The 16,523-nt window shown below is 45.7% G+C and overlaps 1 protein-coding gene across 2 annotated transcripts; it reads right to left on the bottom strand.

Moving 5' to 3' along the window:
• Window positions 1-3,501: 3,501 nt before the first annotated feature.
• TAC1 (tachykinin, precursor 1) lies at window positions 3,502-10,292 on the bottom strand. 2 transcript variants are annotated; one of them, XM_009994918.1, is made up of 6 exons: window positions 10,254-10,292; window positions 9,219-9,356; window positions 9,011-9,107; window positions 8,376-8,399; window positions 6,638-6,691; window positions 3,504-4,146 (listed from the first exon to the last, which is right to left on the bottom strand). In XM_009994918.1, the coding sequence occupies exons 2-6, from the start codon at window positions 9,339-9,341 to the stop codon at window positions 4,097-4,099; spliced, it is 348 nt and encodes a 115-aa protein (XP_009993220.1). In that variant the 5' UTR covers window positions 9,342-9,356; window positions 10,254-10,292; the 3' UTR covers window positions 3,504-4,096. The 2 variants fall into 2 exon arrangements, with proteins under 2 accessions (XP_009993222.1, XP_009993220.1); XM_009994920.1 differs by lacking the exon at window positions 6,638-6,691 and having other exon boundaries at window positions 3,502-4,146; window positions 10,254-10,286.
• Between the last annotated feature and the right edge of the window lie 6,231 nt (window positions 10,293-16,523).

Genomic DNA, 16,523 nt, shown 5'->3' with positions numbered 1-16,523 from the left:
CAGAGTCTGAGCTGCCCTGTGGAGTGCGTATGGAGAGCCAGACTCCCCTCCCTGGTTCATGGGGTGGGGGTGGGGGTAGGGGGCAGGAAGGGAGGGCTATCTGTGTGCACTGGGATTTGGCTCCCTGGGTAGTTTGGCTGGGTCTGCATAATGGGAGATCAGTCTCCATGCAGTGGCAGGGAGCTGAAGCTGATGGATGGAGCTGATGGTCATCCGGGTCATGCTTGGGCAAGGCAGGCTGCTGTGAGCCTGAATTCAGCATTCCCCATCTGGGAGAGGAGGAGTGCCTGTGTGTGTGAGGGAGGCAGTGCCTACCAGGAGATCAGCCACCTGGCATGATGCAGATGAATGACGTATTTCTGGGGGAAAAGAGAAACAAAAAGGGTGCAGAGTGTGTTGGAGAGGTGGAGTGTGATGTCAAACTGCCTGTAGCAAATCCCCAGTGGGGACAATTACCAGCACCACCTCAGGTTTACTCTCTGTGCTCATTTCCTAGAAAGATTTTTATTACTTTAGTTAGAACCTGCTTGCATTTCACTGGCAGGTGCCCTTGCTGCAGTGTTATCAATTAGTTCACACAGCTTGAGGGATGTCAGACTGCTACCACCTAAAAAGAGCTAAGTCTGTGTCATGGTCGTGGCTAGTTGTTGCAGAGACTGTGGGGGATTTAGTGGAAGTCTCTCCAAAGCAGGCAGTGGAGCTGGAGGGCTGGCATCACCCCATGATCCAAGGTATCAGTGGCCCGGGGCTACAAGAAATGCCGTCCAACACATAAAAGTGTTTAAAAGCTGAAGGAGCCTCAAAAGGGAGATTAAAGACCACAGAAATGATTACCAAGTCCCTTTGAAGTACTCCATAATGTGTATAGACTGTATTGCTTAATCCTAAAGGCTGAAAGAAGATATAACAATTCCTGCTTGAATCTTGAGGATGCCTGTGAGGGAAGGGCAGTGCTGGGCTGGCACAGCCCCACAGCCCCCGCATGGCTCAGCCAAACCGGCCCCGCTGCTGTGAGGAGGGGCTTTTGGTCCTGTTGGTGTGGTCAGCTGGAACATTTCAGGAGGTGCCTTCTGGTGTGTGTTTGGTTTATTTATATCCTGGAATATACGTCTGTGCAAACATGTAAATCAATGCCAGTTTTAATGTTGGTGTTCAAAACCTAAATGAGCAGACATCTGACATTATTTTGCCACCAGAATTTAAACTGAGGTGCTTCAAATGCCAGACCAAACCCATTCATCAGACAGTCACCTAACAGGAGAATATTTTGACACTGGAGGGTCAGGCTTTCCTTCCAGAGAAAATGGTGATGGTGTAGTTGATATAATTAAAGGAAGGGATGTCACCCAGAGGGATCTTCAAAGACTGAAGGAATGGGGCCATGTGGACCTCATAAAGTTCAACCAGGCCAAGTACAAGTTTCTGCACTTGGGTCAGGGCAATCCCCAGTATCAATACAGGCTGGAGGATGAAGGCATTGAGAGCAGCGCTGTGGAAAAGGACTTGAATGAAAAGCTGGACATGAGTCAGCAGTGTGCACTCACAGCCCAGAGAGCCAGCTGTATCCTGGGCTGCATCAAAAGAAGAGTGACCAGCTATTTGAGGCAAATCCCACCTAGAGTACTGTGTCCAGCTCTGGAGTCCCCAACATAAGAAGGACATGGTGCTGTTGGAGCAAGTCCAGAGGAGGGCCACAAGATGATCAGAGGGCTGGAGCAACCCTCCTATGAAGACATGCTGAGGGAGCTGGGGTTGGGCAGCCTGTAGAAGAAAAAGCTCAAGAGATACCCTGTTGAGGCCTTTCAATATATGAAGGGAGCTTAAAAGAAAGATGGAGATATATTTTTCACAAAGGCCTATAGAGACAGGATGAGGGGCAACGGTTTTGAACTGAAAGAAGGAAGATTTTTTACAATGAGGGTGGTAAGATTCTGACACTGGTTCCCCAGAGAGGTTGTGGATGCCCTGTCCCTGGAAGTATTCAAGGCCAGGCTGGATGAGTTTCTGAGCATTTTGATTTAGTGAAAAATGCTTCTGTCCATGGCAGGGGGCTGGACTAGATGATCTTTAAAGATACCTTGCAATGTAAACTGTTCTGTGATTCTGTGGTTTTGCGAGAAAATTCAGTCCCAGCCCTTTGCTAAGTGCTGCTAACTAATACAGGTGCTGTCCTCCAAGCACTTAAAACCCACTCTGTCATGTGTGGCTTTCTCTGGATGCAAATACATTTGCAAGGACTGCTTCTGCAGGAAGACTGGTGAGATGCGCGGGCTGCAGGGAGCGAGCAGCAGAGCTTTTTCTTCTTCTCAGTGTCTCACAATCCAGCACGCACGGGCTGGGAGCTCTGGGAGCATCATGAGCCTACAGTCTCAGGGAAGTGCATTTTAAACCTATTTCTTTCCTTTTTACCCTTTGCTGAACATTATTCAACACGTACTCCTTTTGCCATGCTGTTAACCTAGCAATTGTCTTCCTCCCTCATTGAGCTCAGTGGGAGCTGATGCAGAAGTTCATTAGCCTGAAAATTAGTCCTGACCAGACAGAGAGTTGGCAGAATGCTGATAAAACCCATGTCTCACGTGTGTGGTGTCTGTTGTGAGTCTGTCTCAGTATTCCCACCGTGCAGCTCCCCACCTCACTAGAGCTGTCTCCTACTTAGTTGGATGTGGGGTCTGTTGGAAGCCCAGGCAGACTGAGGAGCTGCTCCTAAGCCAGCAGGAGGGAAGTCCTACGCACACCCACTCTTAATGGGTGTAGTTGTGGGGGTGCCCCAGGTGACCTTGAAAATGGATGTTGCCAAGTTCACTTCTGAAAACAACAACCAATTAATCACTCTGTATTACTTATTTTGAAATGAGGTTTGTATACGCTGCTGTTTCTCCTGCTGGTTGTTCTGTGATGAAAGCTTGCATGGTAGCACCTAACAGAGAACTGCAGTTTTGTTGAGGGTGGAAAGAATACAGATCTCCAGAAGCCTCGGTATCTGATGACATGTATGTAGCATTTGGGGACTGTTCTGGAAATATCGGAACCAGACATTTTAATTAAAAAGATAATTACACTCATGTCTTTTTCTCTTATATTGCATGGATTCAAGCAAACAGGTGCTTTCAGTGTTGAATGTGAGAGCTAGAATTTATTAAAAGCTTCACTTTCAAATAATAAACCTCCAATAGAGGATGAATTCCACAGCAAATTATTCTCCTTTGAGCTAAAGGCTACATCAGGCCCTTTTCACTCAGTCAACACACTTCTTATTTTCAATCGGGTTTAAGATGGATAGCATCTTGTATAAGCCAAAGCAATTCCCTGGGAATGCCTGCCTCCAGTATTGAACCCTCCAAAGCATTCACCAAACCTACACTAGGACGCTCACAGACTTCTTGCAAAAGGAAAACAGCAATTTGGTATTTCTTACGAGTCTCAGAACACTGTCGCTTGGATCCGAGTCTTGTTCTGGACTGACTTGAGAAATAACACCATTGTCATCACCCAAGAAAATATGTTGCAAAATCCCCAGAGTATTTTTTATTTAAAATGTTACTATCATAAAATTCCAGACTATGAAATGAAGACCTCAGATTCACATTCAAACCTTACCCACCCACCCTTTTAAAAATATATAGATACGTAGTCACAAAACATAAAACATGCTGCAATGATACAAATATATTTTTTGATACGGAAATTACAGTACATTATAAACCATGAAAACAAATTGAGGCACTAGACTGTACATCAGCTCTGTTCTGCACTGGCTGTGAAGCTGATAGACTCGCTTTCAACAAACAAAAGAATATTCTCTTTGTTTAGTGAATATAACTTTATGGGTCATATCAAATAATGTGCTTTGTTGTGAAATGTCAACAGGGTTGCTGGTCCTTTCTGAACCACAATACACCTACACAACATGTATCACTGCCACAATATGAAAAATAAACATTTTATTGAACGTACAACTCAAAAAAACCCAAACCAACCCAAACCCCCTTGGTTATTATTAAATAAATAAATATTCCATACAGTGGTTAGTTTATCTTACACTACATTGGCCATTGGAACAAATGAAGTTCAAGAAATAATGCACACGGATGTCTCATTTACGCCTCCGCTCGTAATTCTGTGCTACGCTCCTTTCAGAGGATCCTGCAAAAAGAAAGCAGAATGAAGCATGTGGTGCAGCCTTGTGCAAACCCCAGCAAGCAGAAGGAAATGTCAGAGACTTGCAGCGTGCTGGGTCACTGCCAGACCCTGTCAGAACATTTGGACCTAAGATGAGGGATCCTGACAGAGCCTTAAGCTGTTTGGATTTGGTTTTGGCCCTCAGACTACACTATCCTGCAGGAGGCTGAAGGTCTGCTCAGTGCTTTCTACCTCTCATCTATCAACAGCTTGAAGCGCCATTAACACAATGCCTTTTTATGTTCCAGTAATCCATCTAACTGATGGGATCTGAGCACTCGTATTGATTTGTGGGTAGAGGCTTTCTGCACTGAGATCCACTTTCTCTGCTGACTCTGCAGGTTTAAGCCCTCCCTGTCCCCAGGCCCTGCACACAGTGATACCTTTTACTAAATACCTGCAGCATGAGCTAAGCAAAGATTAAGACTACACTGTCTGCTAAATAAAACCAAATATTCAGCATTTAGTAGTAGTAGATCTCTTCTTGCTCTTTTAAAATAAGAGGGAGAAACAGAGAGCCCTTTTTGAGCAGAGCCTGACCATGAGGTGACTACAGTCATCTTTGCTTCCACCCCAAAGGGAGGACTGCTGTCACAAAGCACATGCATACCCGAGTGTCCCATGCCATGCACAGCTAGTCTGGGGGGACTCAGCACTGCATCCTGCAGGGATCTTGCATTTTGGATCAGTGATAGTTTTTAATTCATCAAGACTTCAGTCTTCACCAGGCTAAATGCAAAGCAAGTCGAGGTTGCTTTCTCAACATGAAGTATTACAGTATTTTTACTGGATGCAAGACTTTTGTAGCTTCTGCCTGGAGCATTCATCCCTCAGACCACACAGTTTGGAACAGAGTCAGCATCAGACCCCACTGCACCAAACCAGGGACTGAGACACCAGCATCCTGGTGCTCAGCTTTGTCACAGGAGGCTTTAAACCAGCCCTGTGCTCCCAAAACATGGCACCAAGAAAATGTCCTGGCCAGTTAAATACCTTTCAGCAGGGACAAGGACAATCCAAACACAAACTCCTAAATCTGCTTTGATTACACAGTCCTTAGGATCTATAGTCTCCTCCAGAGGAGCAGAAGCAACTTCTGACCGTTTTTCAATGTGAGAAATGGGAAGAAAAGCAGTGAAATCTAGTTTTATCTGTCAGGCTGGTATTACATAGCCCAACAGGGTAAAACTTCATGATTTTCCTTTGTAACAAATACCACATAACACTATCTTGACTATATCAGCAATTTTTAAATTAGGGTAATAAAATATTTGCCTTTTAAAAACATTTACTGTATTTTTATGTGCTCATAATAATGTAAATGCAATCTCAATGGAAACCAAACCCACTTTATTACTTCCAGGCTATTCACTTTCTTTGTAGCAGATCTATTTACAAGTATAATGCATTTAATAGCTATTGCAACCACATATAAAATTATACAAAATTATTCATGATACATAGCAATTTGCAAAATGATGCAGGGAGCAATATTAGTAGTCTGAACAGGGTTTAATTGAAAATAAAAGTTACTGACAACCATAATTGCAGAATATAGATCACAGAGTGTATCCACATAATGCAAAGGTGTCAGCTAGTAATTTTATCCTCCATTGAACAAAACAGTGAGAACTATTTCAGAGACATGAAATACGTATTGTATTTTTTATTTTTTTAATTCATATGCTGGGGAATTAACTGATACTTTGTAGTTCACAGTGAGGGGTTTCCTCAGTACAGCCCTATAGCACAGGAAACCTAGAGCTACTGGCAGTCTGCAGTTAACTACAGGGGTTGTGCACATGAGGGAGAAAGATTCTGCCCTATATGGATGCTATGGGAAAGTAACACAAATTCACAGTATTAATCCAAAGACTAGAAGTATTGGTGCTGGTTTGGTTTTGGTGATTTTTTATTTGTTTATATTTTTAGATAAAATGAAAAGCTGGAAGAGGCTGGGACTGTTTAGCAACTTGACTTGCAGAATGAGGTGGTGTTAATGGCAAATCTCTGCTCTTCCACCTTCTGCTACAAGTTTGAGGAGTAATGATCCCCAGAGGCAATGAGGATATCCTTTTACCTAAGAACATTTGGATGACAAGTTTAATTGAGCTTTACATTTTCAGCCTCTGAATTTTTCTTGATGCGCCAGGAAAATTTAGTTTTTTCTTGTATTAGGACTTTGGGGACTGGCAGAATATGCTGCTGGTGAGGACAGGGCAGGAAGGAAAAGTGCCCTGGGGACTTCTACCTAGCCTTGCCTGCAGGTCAGCAAGCACTTCACTCAAGTGGGTCCTGAATATGTTGGCTAACAAAGAAAATCCCGACCCTTTGTCAGAGAATTCCGGGTCTACACTACATAAAACTGCTTCTTCCATCCGCTGAGAGAGAACAAAGAAGCAACAGAATGAACAGACTGTATATTACCAAGTACCAGATGTCATCGCATACATACCAGAATTTAAAGATCTTTTGCCCATAAGTCCAACAAAGGAGTCTGTTTTATGCCCTGAAAAAATATATTTGGGGGTGTTTTAATACATTTTAAATAGGCAGGTGTGGAGAACGGCTTGTCTTCTCCCCCCACACATAAGACAACTGACACAGGCTTTTAAGATAAAATGTTCTTGTAAGGAAGGAAGACACAGGCTCCAAAACTCTTCATTTCGCAAACTAGTTGTTCACACCACTCTCAGGCAATGGAGAATGAACATCAGACTAAATGGGTTAGACCCAAGACACAGGTCAGTTAGTGGGCATCTTCTCATTAATTCAGATAGACTTTTTGTTTTGTGGTCTTTTTAAGTATAATGGAAAACCAACAGCCAGTAACTAATTCTTATTCCTCTCCCAGTACAATTCCTATTTATTTGAGCGAATGCACAAGAAGGCAGAATTTTGTCCTGCATCTCTGTGATGCATCTCTTCTTCCCGTTAGTGTTTTTTCTCTAACATGGAGGAAAATTCTTCCTCACAGGTCAGGCAGAGCCCTTACTGGAGGGGAAGCCAATGGGACTCTATGTCTGGACACGTTTGAGCTAGACAGTCGGGCTCTATTTTTGGAATATGTATGAGTTCAGATATTACCTTCCTAGCCCATTAGTTCTCCTCAAGGCACTGAATGTGTAGAGGATAAATTACTCTAAGTTTTGGGCTACAGCATGTATCAGGTATAGTGGTGGCTATAGTTTCAGATAAGGAATGAAAAGCTATTCTTCTTTCTCCAAGATGACTTTTGAAGCAAACCTGGAAATTTCTCTTTGGAAAGAATTTTGCTTGACTAATTCAGTTACAAAGCAACATGAATGATGTGCAGATCTCGCAAGGTATTACTTCAGGCTGAAGCAATTTCATAAAGCTGTAACTTTTTACTTTAGTCAGCAAATTCTTTGGTACAAGCTTTGTACTGGATTCTTTAATTGGTCTTCCAATACATCTCCCTAGTGACAAGATCTTGTGGCTCACACAACACCGGGACAGTTACTGACCTCTGTGAAAAGGAAGAGGTCTCACAGTGCAGAAGGTAATTTTTACTTATCAAACATCTTCCAGCTCCTGTCTAAGCATCTTCAGATAAAAATCAGAGAATAAAACTATCATTGTGCAAAACAATGTACCACACTGCTGGTACCATCTCCCACTTAGTGTTACACAGCAGCAAAGCGAGGTGCACTTATTAACGCCGCAAGCTAAGCTCATTTATTTGCCAGCACAGCATCAACCAGCCCCTGCTGTGAGCAGGGGTCTGATTCCCACTCAGGCAATGCTGAGAGCACAGATATGACATCTCACATGTGTTGACATGGGTTCTCTTGTGGAATCATTCTCAGTGGTTTGGGAATTCACTATTCTTATTTCCAGCTTTTGCCATCTCAATAGCTCCTCGCCGGGTCTGGCAGGAAGCCTGCCTTGCCTATGAGAAAGGCTTACAGAATTCCCCCCATGGGAAATAAGAGAGAGCTGCAACATTCACATATTAATGTGGATGGAAATCCCAAAGCTCGTGGCAGCTCAGATGAGGTACAGGCTCACGGCTGCACTCGGGGTTGGGGGGAGGGTTCAATCCTTTCACTGAACTCCAACAACAGTTCTTAGCTGAACCTACTCACTTTCTAACTAGTCCCCTCGAATACAGTATTCCACATTGTAATCTTTTAATAATTACTTAAAATACTTGAATTTTTAAAACTTACTTTTGTGAGAGATCTGGCCATATCCTGAGTGGAAGAGGAAATAAAAGAGAAAAAAAAGGAAGAGTTGTTGAAAAAGGATTGACAGATATTATACTACTGCGACACCTTGAAGAATCCAATACAGCAACTACCCTATGCATATTCCCCTCATGGGAAGTTAAGGTGGTCATTTACAACTGCATTTCACTTTAAAGAGACTACAAAAACTTCGTTTAGCTAAAGCCACACAATCTAGATCTGTTTAGCTCCAGTTTCCTAGATCAATTCTTGGACCAGTAAACATGCAGCAAACACGGCAATAATTGCATACACAGCCGATTTCCACACCCGGCCGATGAACTGACACACACAGCCGACCCGTGAACGATTGTGATTCTTCTTAATGGTCTTCACGTGCTCTAACTGGTGTGCACTTATAGCACTTCTCACGTGAAGCCCACTCTTTTCCAAAAGGTGAGTGTCTCTGGTATTAAAGTTGTAAAAAAAAGAAAAACCCAAACAAGCCAGACTGCAACTTTTGAGAAAGGTTTGACGCATTCAAACCGCGGGACGACTGCGGGCAAAGTGTGGAGCGGCAGCAGGAGGGGAGGCATGCGGAGAGGCGTGCGATGGACGGGGCCCCCCGCCCTGCTCACCGGCATCCCGCTTGCCCATGAGGCCGAAGAACTGCTGGGGCCGGGGTCTCCGGGCCATCCTCTGCAGGAAGTGCTCCAGGGGCAGCGGCAGCTCCTCCTACGGGGCGACAGAGCCGGCGCTCAGCGCGGACCCCCCTCGGGCGCGGAGCCCCCGAGGGGCAGCGCCGGGCACTCTCCGCCCCCTTCCCCCCTCGCTCCCCAGGCTCACCTTCACCTGGTCACCGTCGGACCAGTCGGACCAGTAGCTGAGGTCGTCGGTGGCACCCAGCTCCTCGGCCAGCGCCTGCGCCGAGGCCAGGAGAAGCACGGCGAAAGCCAGCGGGAGTCTCATCGCCGCCTCGACGTCCTGCGGGGGGCAGAGGATGAAGCACCGGGAGCCCCGGCGGGGGGAGCGGCCGTGGGCACCGCAACCGGAGTGTGCGGGCACACAGCCCTGCGCAACACCCCCCCCCCCCCCCCCCCCCGTGCCAACCCCGCACCCCCCATTTTTTTTGGGGGACGGGCCGGGGGCACCGCAACCGGAGTGTGCGGGCACACAGCCCTGCGCAACCCCCCCCCCCCCGCACCCCTCGGTGCACACCTGGAAGCACATCCCCTTGTACGTACAGACACAGACGCACCTAGTTACACACCCACAACCCCCTCACCGACTGCTATTTACGCCTCTGGATATACACATGCCCCGCACATATAGATTCGTATGCGGCTGGATGCAGACACCAGTGCACAGGCAGACACACCTATCCAGAGTCAGCCCTCCACACCCACACGTAAAGAGTTACACACAAACGCACCATCACACGCAGATGTGTACCTTTCCACACATGCACACCCAAGCAGATACACCCCCCTCACACAAAGATCTGCGTACATAAACATCTAGTTATAAACTTAGACGAGCAGCTACGCACCTTAGACACACACACCTAGGCAGAGATACAGTCGTCCACAGGCACAGCGACAAACGTGCCTAGAGTTAGACACACATCCCTTGGCACATCCAGACACACACATCGGGAGAGGCACAGAAACATCCTCGTCCGTACGGAGACACAGGTGCGGGGACACAAGCACGCACAGGCACCCCCGTAGAGCCACACACATACAGACACATCGTTCCCGCGGACACACGGAGGCGAACACATAGAAGTACACACGCACATACGCTCACAAACATCTAGGCAAGCGCATCCTCACGCATCTAAGTACAGACGGACGGACACGCTCCTGGATGCTCACGCACCGTGTGCAGCGGGAGGGCGGGCGCTGCGCTCCGTGCGCATCAGCCGCCGCTCCCGCCTTATATACCTGCAGACGGGGAGGGACGAGGCCGCCTTATTTGCCTAAAAGCAATTACTTCCCCGCTGCGCCCCGGGCGCCCGGGGCCGTCCTGTCCCGGCTGGGGCCGAGGCAGCGGCGGGGGCGGGATGGGCTGAGGATGTGAAGGTGGAGATGCCGCTTTTCGCTTCTCTCCCCCGCCCCGCCCCGGAGGCCGAGCTGCTTTCCGGAGCGAGCGGCCCCGCCGGGGAGGGCAGCGGGGGCACCTCCTGCCCCCCGGGGCTGCCTGGGCAGCTCCTGCCCTGCCCCGCTCTGCCCTCCGCTGGGGCAGCCCCGGCTCTCCGGGGGAGCGCGGAGGGGCCAGAAGCGGGGGGATGCAGGAAGCCGAGGAAGGCCTCGCCCGGTGGGTGCGGGGTTTGGGGGGCCAGGCACCCCCGTGCTATGTGTGTCCCTGCGGGGGGGCTGCCGGCGCAGGACAGCACGTCTGGGCTGGCTGCTCTGGTGGGGCCAATGCCTTCACTGGAAATGATGAGCCTCTCCAGCAGCATATCCCTGCTTTCATCCTTCCCCTACAGCTTTGTGTTGCTGCTGGCATTCGCCTCAGGTAACTGCTTAGGTTATCTGCCCTTTCACCGTTGTTCCATTCTGATTTCTCCAACAGCAGTTGTGCATGAAGCTTCTCAGCTAACCTCGGTGGTCCATCAGTACCTGTGTTGATGTGGTGCGTGGTACCACTGCCTAAATCAGGCCCTCTGTGCAGTTTAGCAGGAGCTAATGGAGTTTCTTTGGAGAGAGGCAGGAGTGCTTGGGAGTTGGAATCAGCTCCCTGGTACCACCCCTCTGCTTGCTCCAGGGTACTACCTCTAAGGTGACCTTGCTGACAGTGGTAAACCTCCTCTCCAAGGACCATTGATTGGCATATAACTGCTGGTCCAAGGGTGGCCTGGCATCTTGTTTTCTAAAATAAGGCATGATTAATAACAGGCCTCTCAGTTAACCAGAACTGCTCTTCAGGACCCAAAGTATTCCACAAAGCACAACTAGACATAATCTTCTTCCCAGCTCCTGAAGATGTCTATGCTTTGGCTATAAGATTTTGTACATAAATAAGAAAGATTGTGACCCAGTCATCTGAGGGTCTCTGAAGTCAACACAGGCTGCTTGAGAGTGTGGTTCTCTGAGAAAAAAAGGGTGGTTTGAAGGACCGTGGTGAGGGACTTCATGCAGCCCAAGCATCTGCTGTAGGCACCTCTGTTGAGACCTCGAGCATGGGCAGTGTGAATGCTCCTCATTCTGCCTATCAACAAGCTGGCAGAAATGACATTGTTTAGCAACTCTAGGAACCCAATCCATCAGATTTTCATGCTACAGCTTTGCAGCATTCCCTTTGATGTGTGAGCTTTGAGGACCCTTGAAGGAAAATTAGTTTCTTGTGTTTTTTCATTATACTTTTCCTATTTACTGTAATGACAACAGAGCAAAAGGTCAGACGTACCAAACCAGGCTTGCATGTTGCTGAAGTTCATGTTTTACAAAAATCCTGAGAACTCCCAGCTTCCTGTGAAGTCAGTTTCTATCATCCAAGAGTCCACATAAATTTGAACTGAAAAGTCCTATTTGTGCTGTAATTCAGCATTTCATGAAAATGGATGTAATAATATCTTGACCTATGAAATTACAAGGATTTTCTTTTTTGAGAGAGCAAGAAATGGGAAGTTAAAAAGTGGTCCTTTCTATTCTTCAGAAATTTTAATGAATTCAAGGACTTTACTTCAGACTTACCTAATAGTTTGGGTGGGAGTGAAAAAATGACTTAATAGGTCAAGCTCACTTTTCTCTTTCTCATTTTCTAAAATAAAATGACTGCTTAATCTTTTTTGACCTGCAATACCCAGACATGATATTATGAACATTTAAGGAAGTGACGAGATTCCATGGATAATAAGCAAAACTGATTCCTAGGAAGACTTTCTTAGCTCAGTTTTTCATGTGGAGAGGAGGTAGAAGGCTCAAATAAGGGAGCAATAGCAACATCTTGACCTGGGAGCAGCTGATTCTCCTGCCTTTATGCTGTAGAGTCCCTGCCCTAGGGATGCATTAGAATGTGGTAAAATGTTCTTTGTGCACAAAAAACTCCCCAAACCTCAGCTTTGGCAAAAACTTCCTCTACCTCAGACATACTCATGGATTTACATCTACAAACTACCTTGTGAATAAGTATGTGAGAGAGTGTGCAGGTACAGGGTGTCAGTGTTGAATATTCCTGCTCTGTTCCTGTTCAGGGCACAGGTTCCACCCTCCTCTTACAGTTAGACCATGTGATTTCTATCAATTAGCGTAAAGACATTTGGTCATCAGATGATCAGTAGACCCAAGGTAACCCAACTATTTTTCCTGTGAAAGTGGCAGAGAAAAAGCATCTTATCCAGACATTTCCCTAATTAAGCTGAGGAACTGGATTGAAAGTGCTTGTTGTGGTTAGAATCTCAGCACTAATGGAAAACTATTTGGGAAGCAATTGCCTATGAAACATACCTCAGAGAATTTATTTTTCAGTGGGTTTAATAGGATTCATCCTGTGTGATGATCCTTGTGCTGGTTTGGTTCTGGCATGGTTTCAGTAGCTGGGGTGGGGCCCCAGGAGTGGTTCCTGTAAGAAGCTACTAAAAGGTCCCCCAGCTCAGGTAGGGAATACCAGGTGCTTCAAACAGATGTGCCTCAGCGATTAACATATGAAAGAACTGATACAAGACTTGAGCAGATAGCAGGCATGGGAGAAAGAGCTGAGCTGGAGAGGTAAAAGCAGTGCCAGGGTGAAGATCCCAAGGCTGGTGAGGAAGGAGGGGGAAGAAGTGCCTGAGTAAAAGTTCCCCTGCAGCCCACAGCAAGATGGCAGCTGTCCCCCTGCATTCATGGAAGAACATGGTGGAACATTCCCTGAAGGCACCAGGAAGGGCAAACATAGACCTGCAGCCCATGGACTTGGAACTACCCCTGTGGAGGACCCAGTGCCAGGGGACGTGACTGTTCCTCAAGCAGCCTGTGACTCTTTGAGAAGCCCACACTGGAGCATTTTGCTCCTCACCTTGTGGGAAGGACTCATGAGGAGAGGTTCATGGAGGACTCTCTTCTATGGCAGGAAGCAGGGGAGGACTGTAAGGAATCCTTTTTCCTAAGGAGGATGGTGCGGCAAGATCCACCAGCCTGTGAACTGACTCTAAGCCCCATCCCCTGTCCCCCTGTGCTGCTGGGGGAAGGAGGGAGAGAAACTGGGAACAAAGTAATTTGGGCCTGGGAAGAAGGAAGGAGTGGGTGTAACGTATGTAAGGACTGCTCTATGTGTTGTCTGTGTCCTGTAGGCAGAATTAGTGTTAAATGGAATTATTAATTTTCTCCAAGTTGAGTCTGTTTTGCAGAGACTGTAATGGGTGAAGAACCCTCCTTGTCCTTGTCTTGACCCATGAGCTTCTAGTTGGCCTCTGTCCTCCCCATCCCAGGAGGTGTGTGTGTGTAGACGGGGAGTTGAGTGAGTGGCCACGTGGCTGGATCTTTGTTGTCTTGTTAGGCCCAAACCACAACAACCCTTATGTAATGTTTATTTGAATTTTGTGATTATGTGTTTGTTTCCAGTAAAACATCCAATAGTTTAATGATGTGACGCTTTGGCTGCCGTGCAATTATCAAGTAATTCTTATGCCATCAAATAACATTTAATGTGCTATGGAAAAGTAGCAAATTATGTGTGACCATGTAAGATTTTTTGCAAATCTGAATTGTTCAACTACACATAATTTCGGAATACTTGACATTAAATAAATGCATCTGGAATTGTTCTTCAATGGCCTTATGATATATTTATATGCTATATTCTTAAACCTAGAGCCTAATTCTCATATGTATTTAGATTCCTTTTTATCCCTTTACCAGGGATCTACAAATAACAGCTCCAGAACACATATTTTAAATAACTTTAAAAACATAGGTATGAGATACAGTGTACTTTAGTGTAGTGAACCTGTCTGTAGATACACCAGACCTCAGGTCTTACTTCTATCATGACAAGAACACTAGAAATGTTCTTACCCACAGATAAAATTTTATAAACATCAGAAATAGAGACTATGAATTATGACCTCTTCAATTTTTCATAGGTATATGTCTCCAGGGGAAACTGAAGGATTTCAATCATGGATGAGAAGTCTTTGTAACACAGGGATTGTTTTTGACACTGTAGGATTATTTATTGATAAAGAATCCAAGTGACATTGGAAAAATTGCAGAACTTACAACAGCATCCTGATGTTCTAATTAAGTATGGCCAAGTTAGTGAATTACTCTTTCATCTGTATTTTAAGTTTTACATTATAAGTTTGTCAACTAATTTTTGCTTTAATGAAGTTTTAAATTTTCAGAACATATGCTTGTACATATTAATGCATGTGAAGCATGTGTGATAATTATGCATATCTCTCCTTCTTTGTCCTCCCCTCCATCCATAAAGACTGAGAGATTACTCTTCTACTTGTGGAACCAGATACTATAGGTTCAATTATTATTCTGCTTACAGGGAGGCAAGAAGGGGAGCAGTGAGATCTGCATGTCACAGGGATGCCCTTTTCTGGCAGCTGCAGGCAGAAGCAAGGCTGATCTAGCACTTATTCAGTCATCTGGTAAGGGCTAGAAACACAATGTTGGCCTTTGGTTCTCATTTTGAAAATAAAAGTTAATGGGTTTCCTGACTCTTCTGACCCCTGGTCATCCCTCACACTTCCATCTCTGTTTTCCATGCCACCAAGCCACTAGTATCTCTTGCATCTTGCCTGAAGTGAGTTTCTTTTACCCTGATTTGAGGCCCATTTTTGTCCAAACCAAGTTGGGCATACAGGTGGGATGTCAGACCAAAGGAAATTAAAAGAAATGTTGAAGTACTGAAGTACTGAATGTAAACATTTAATGTGAATACTGCAATCACAGCTATTCTCCCAACCTAGTAGCTCTACAGGCAATCAGCTGCAAGAGGAACAAATGCAGTCCTGTCAAGCTCCTCAAGCTGCACAAGGGAGCATGTCCTTGGAGGTGAAAAAGCATTTCCTCTCAGCCATTTGCAGGTCTCAGAGAGAAAGAAACAAAGCCTTGCAGAACCACCTCCATGTTTGCAAAAGCTGTGGGGAAGCTGGCAAGAAGGAGGGAGAGTGGCTGTCTGACAGCCCAGAAGTGCCTGCTCCTGTGATTGCAGGGGCTGAGCATCTGCCAAAGTCTCTGTGGCATTTTAAAATCTATATTCCTTCAAAACAAAAGTGAAAAGATCTGGAATTGCAGCTAATTGGAGACCATAACTCTCCCAACACTTTTCACAAGATACAGAAGATACAAAATTTGCTCATTTTTCTTCAAAATCCAACAGTGAATGACATTTTAGCAAGATATTTTAATAGCAGATACAGAATGGTATTTACTTTACAGAGACATTGTCTCCTTTAACCATGAACCCAGTTTTTTCCACATTTGCCATCACCAACAGAATACCCAGGGGGAACCACAAAATGTGGCGCAAAGTATTTCCAGAAGCTGAGGTAGATTGTGAACATCACTGGTCTGAGCTTGACCAGAAAACAGCAATGTGAACTATCTTCGCAATGCAAGGGACTCAGAGCAGCCAAGGAGCAGATGCTTCAGATTAACCAAGTTCATCACTCTTGGAAGAAAACTGCTGACATCACTTTGTTCTGATGCAAGCAGAGACCCTGTTTGTCTCCTGAATACTTATTAGATTACAAATATATTTATAAATCAGTTGATTTGATTCAAACGGAAACTTCTGAGTCTGGAGCTCTCTCTCTAAGGCTTTAGTTGTCCAGGCTTATTTGAAAGCTACCTCACAGTGACCTGTGAGGATAAAGGCAGGGTTTAAACTTATTTCATCAACAGGCAAAGGCAAAAAGCTGATATTTATTCTAGCCCTAGCACACCTTCTGAAAATCTTTTCTGTAGGAAGGACAATCTTTTGTCAGAGACCCCTCAAAGACTGGCCTTGGTCCCATGAAGCTTTTCAGATCAAACATCAAAGCCAAGCCCTTGGCCTGTTTTCAACACCTGAGTGTCTATCTGATCCTACCATCTGAACATGTCCTCATTGCACTGGTCACTGACTGGCTCCTGTCACAGGTGGCAGAGGTTAAGGATGGTCATGCTAGAGTGAGTGCCCAGGAGGAGGGATGACCCCAGTTCCCTGCCA

Source organism: Chaetura pelagica, unplaced genomic scaffold (assembly GCF_000747805.2).
Source record: "Chaetura pelagica isolate M959 unplaced genomic scaffold, ChaPel_1.0 scaffold12, whole genome shotgun sequence".
Lineage (NCBI taxonomy): Eukaryota > Metazoa > Chordata > Aves > Apodiformes > Apodidae > Chaetura > Chaetura pelagica.
Note: the sequence above shows the minus strand (reverse complement) of the source record. Positions and strands in the feature narration are given on the sequence as shown.

Bases quoted from the DNA above. Each gene is read 5' to 3' on its own strand.
- TAC1 (XM_009994918.1), bottom strand. From the start codon at position 9,341: ATGAGACTCCCGCTGGCTTTCGCCGTGCTTCTCCTGGCCTCGGCGCAG. The intron at 9,108-9,218 runs GTGAGCCTGGGG...GTCGCCCCGTAG, and splicing joins CCGACGGTGACCAGGTGAAG to GAGGAGCTGCCGCTGCCCCT. The intron at 8,400-9,010 runs GTGAGCAGGGCG...TCTTCCACTCAG, and splicing joins CATGGGCAAGCGGGATGCCG to GATATGGCCAGATCTCTCAC.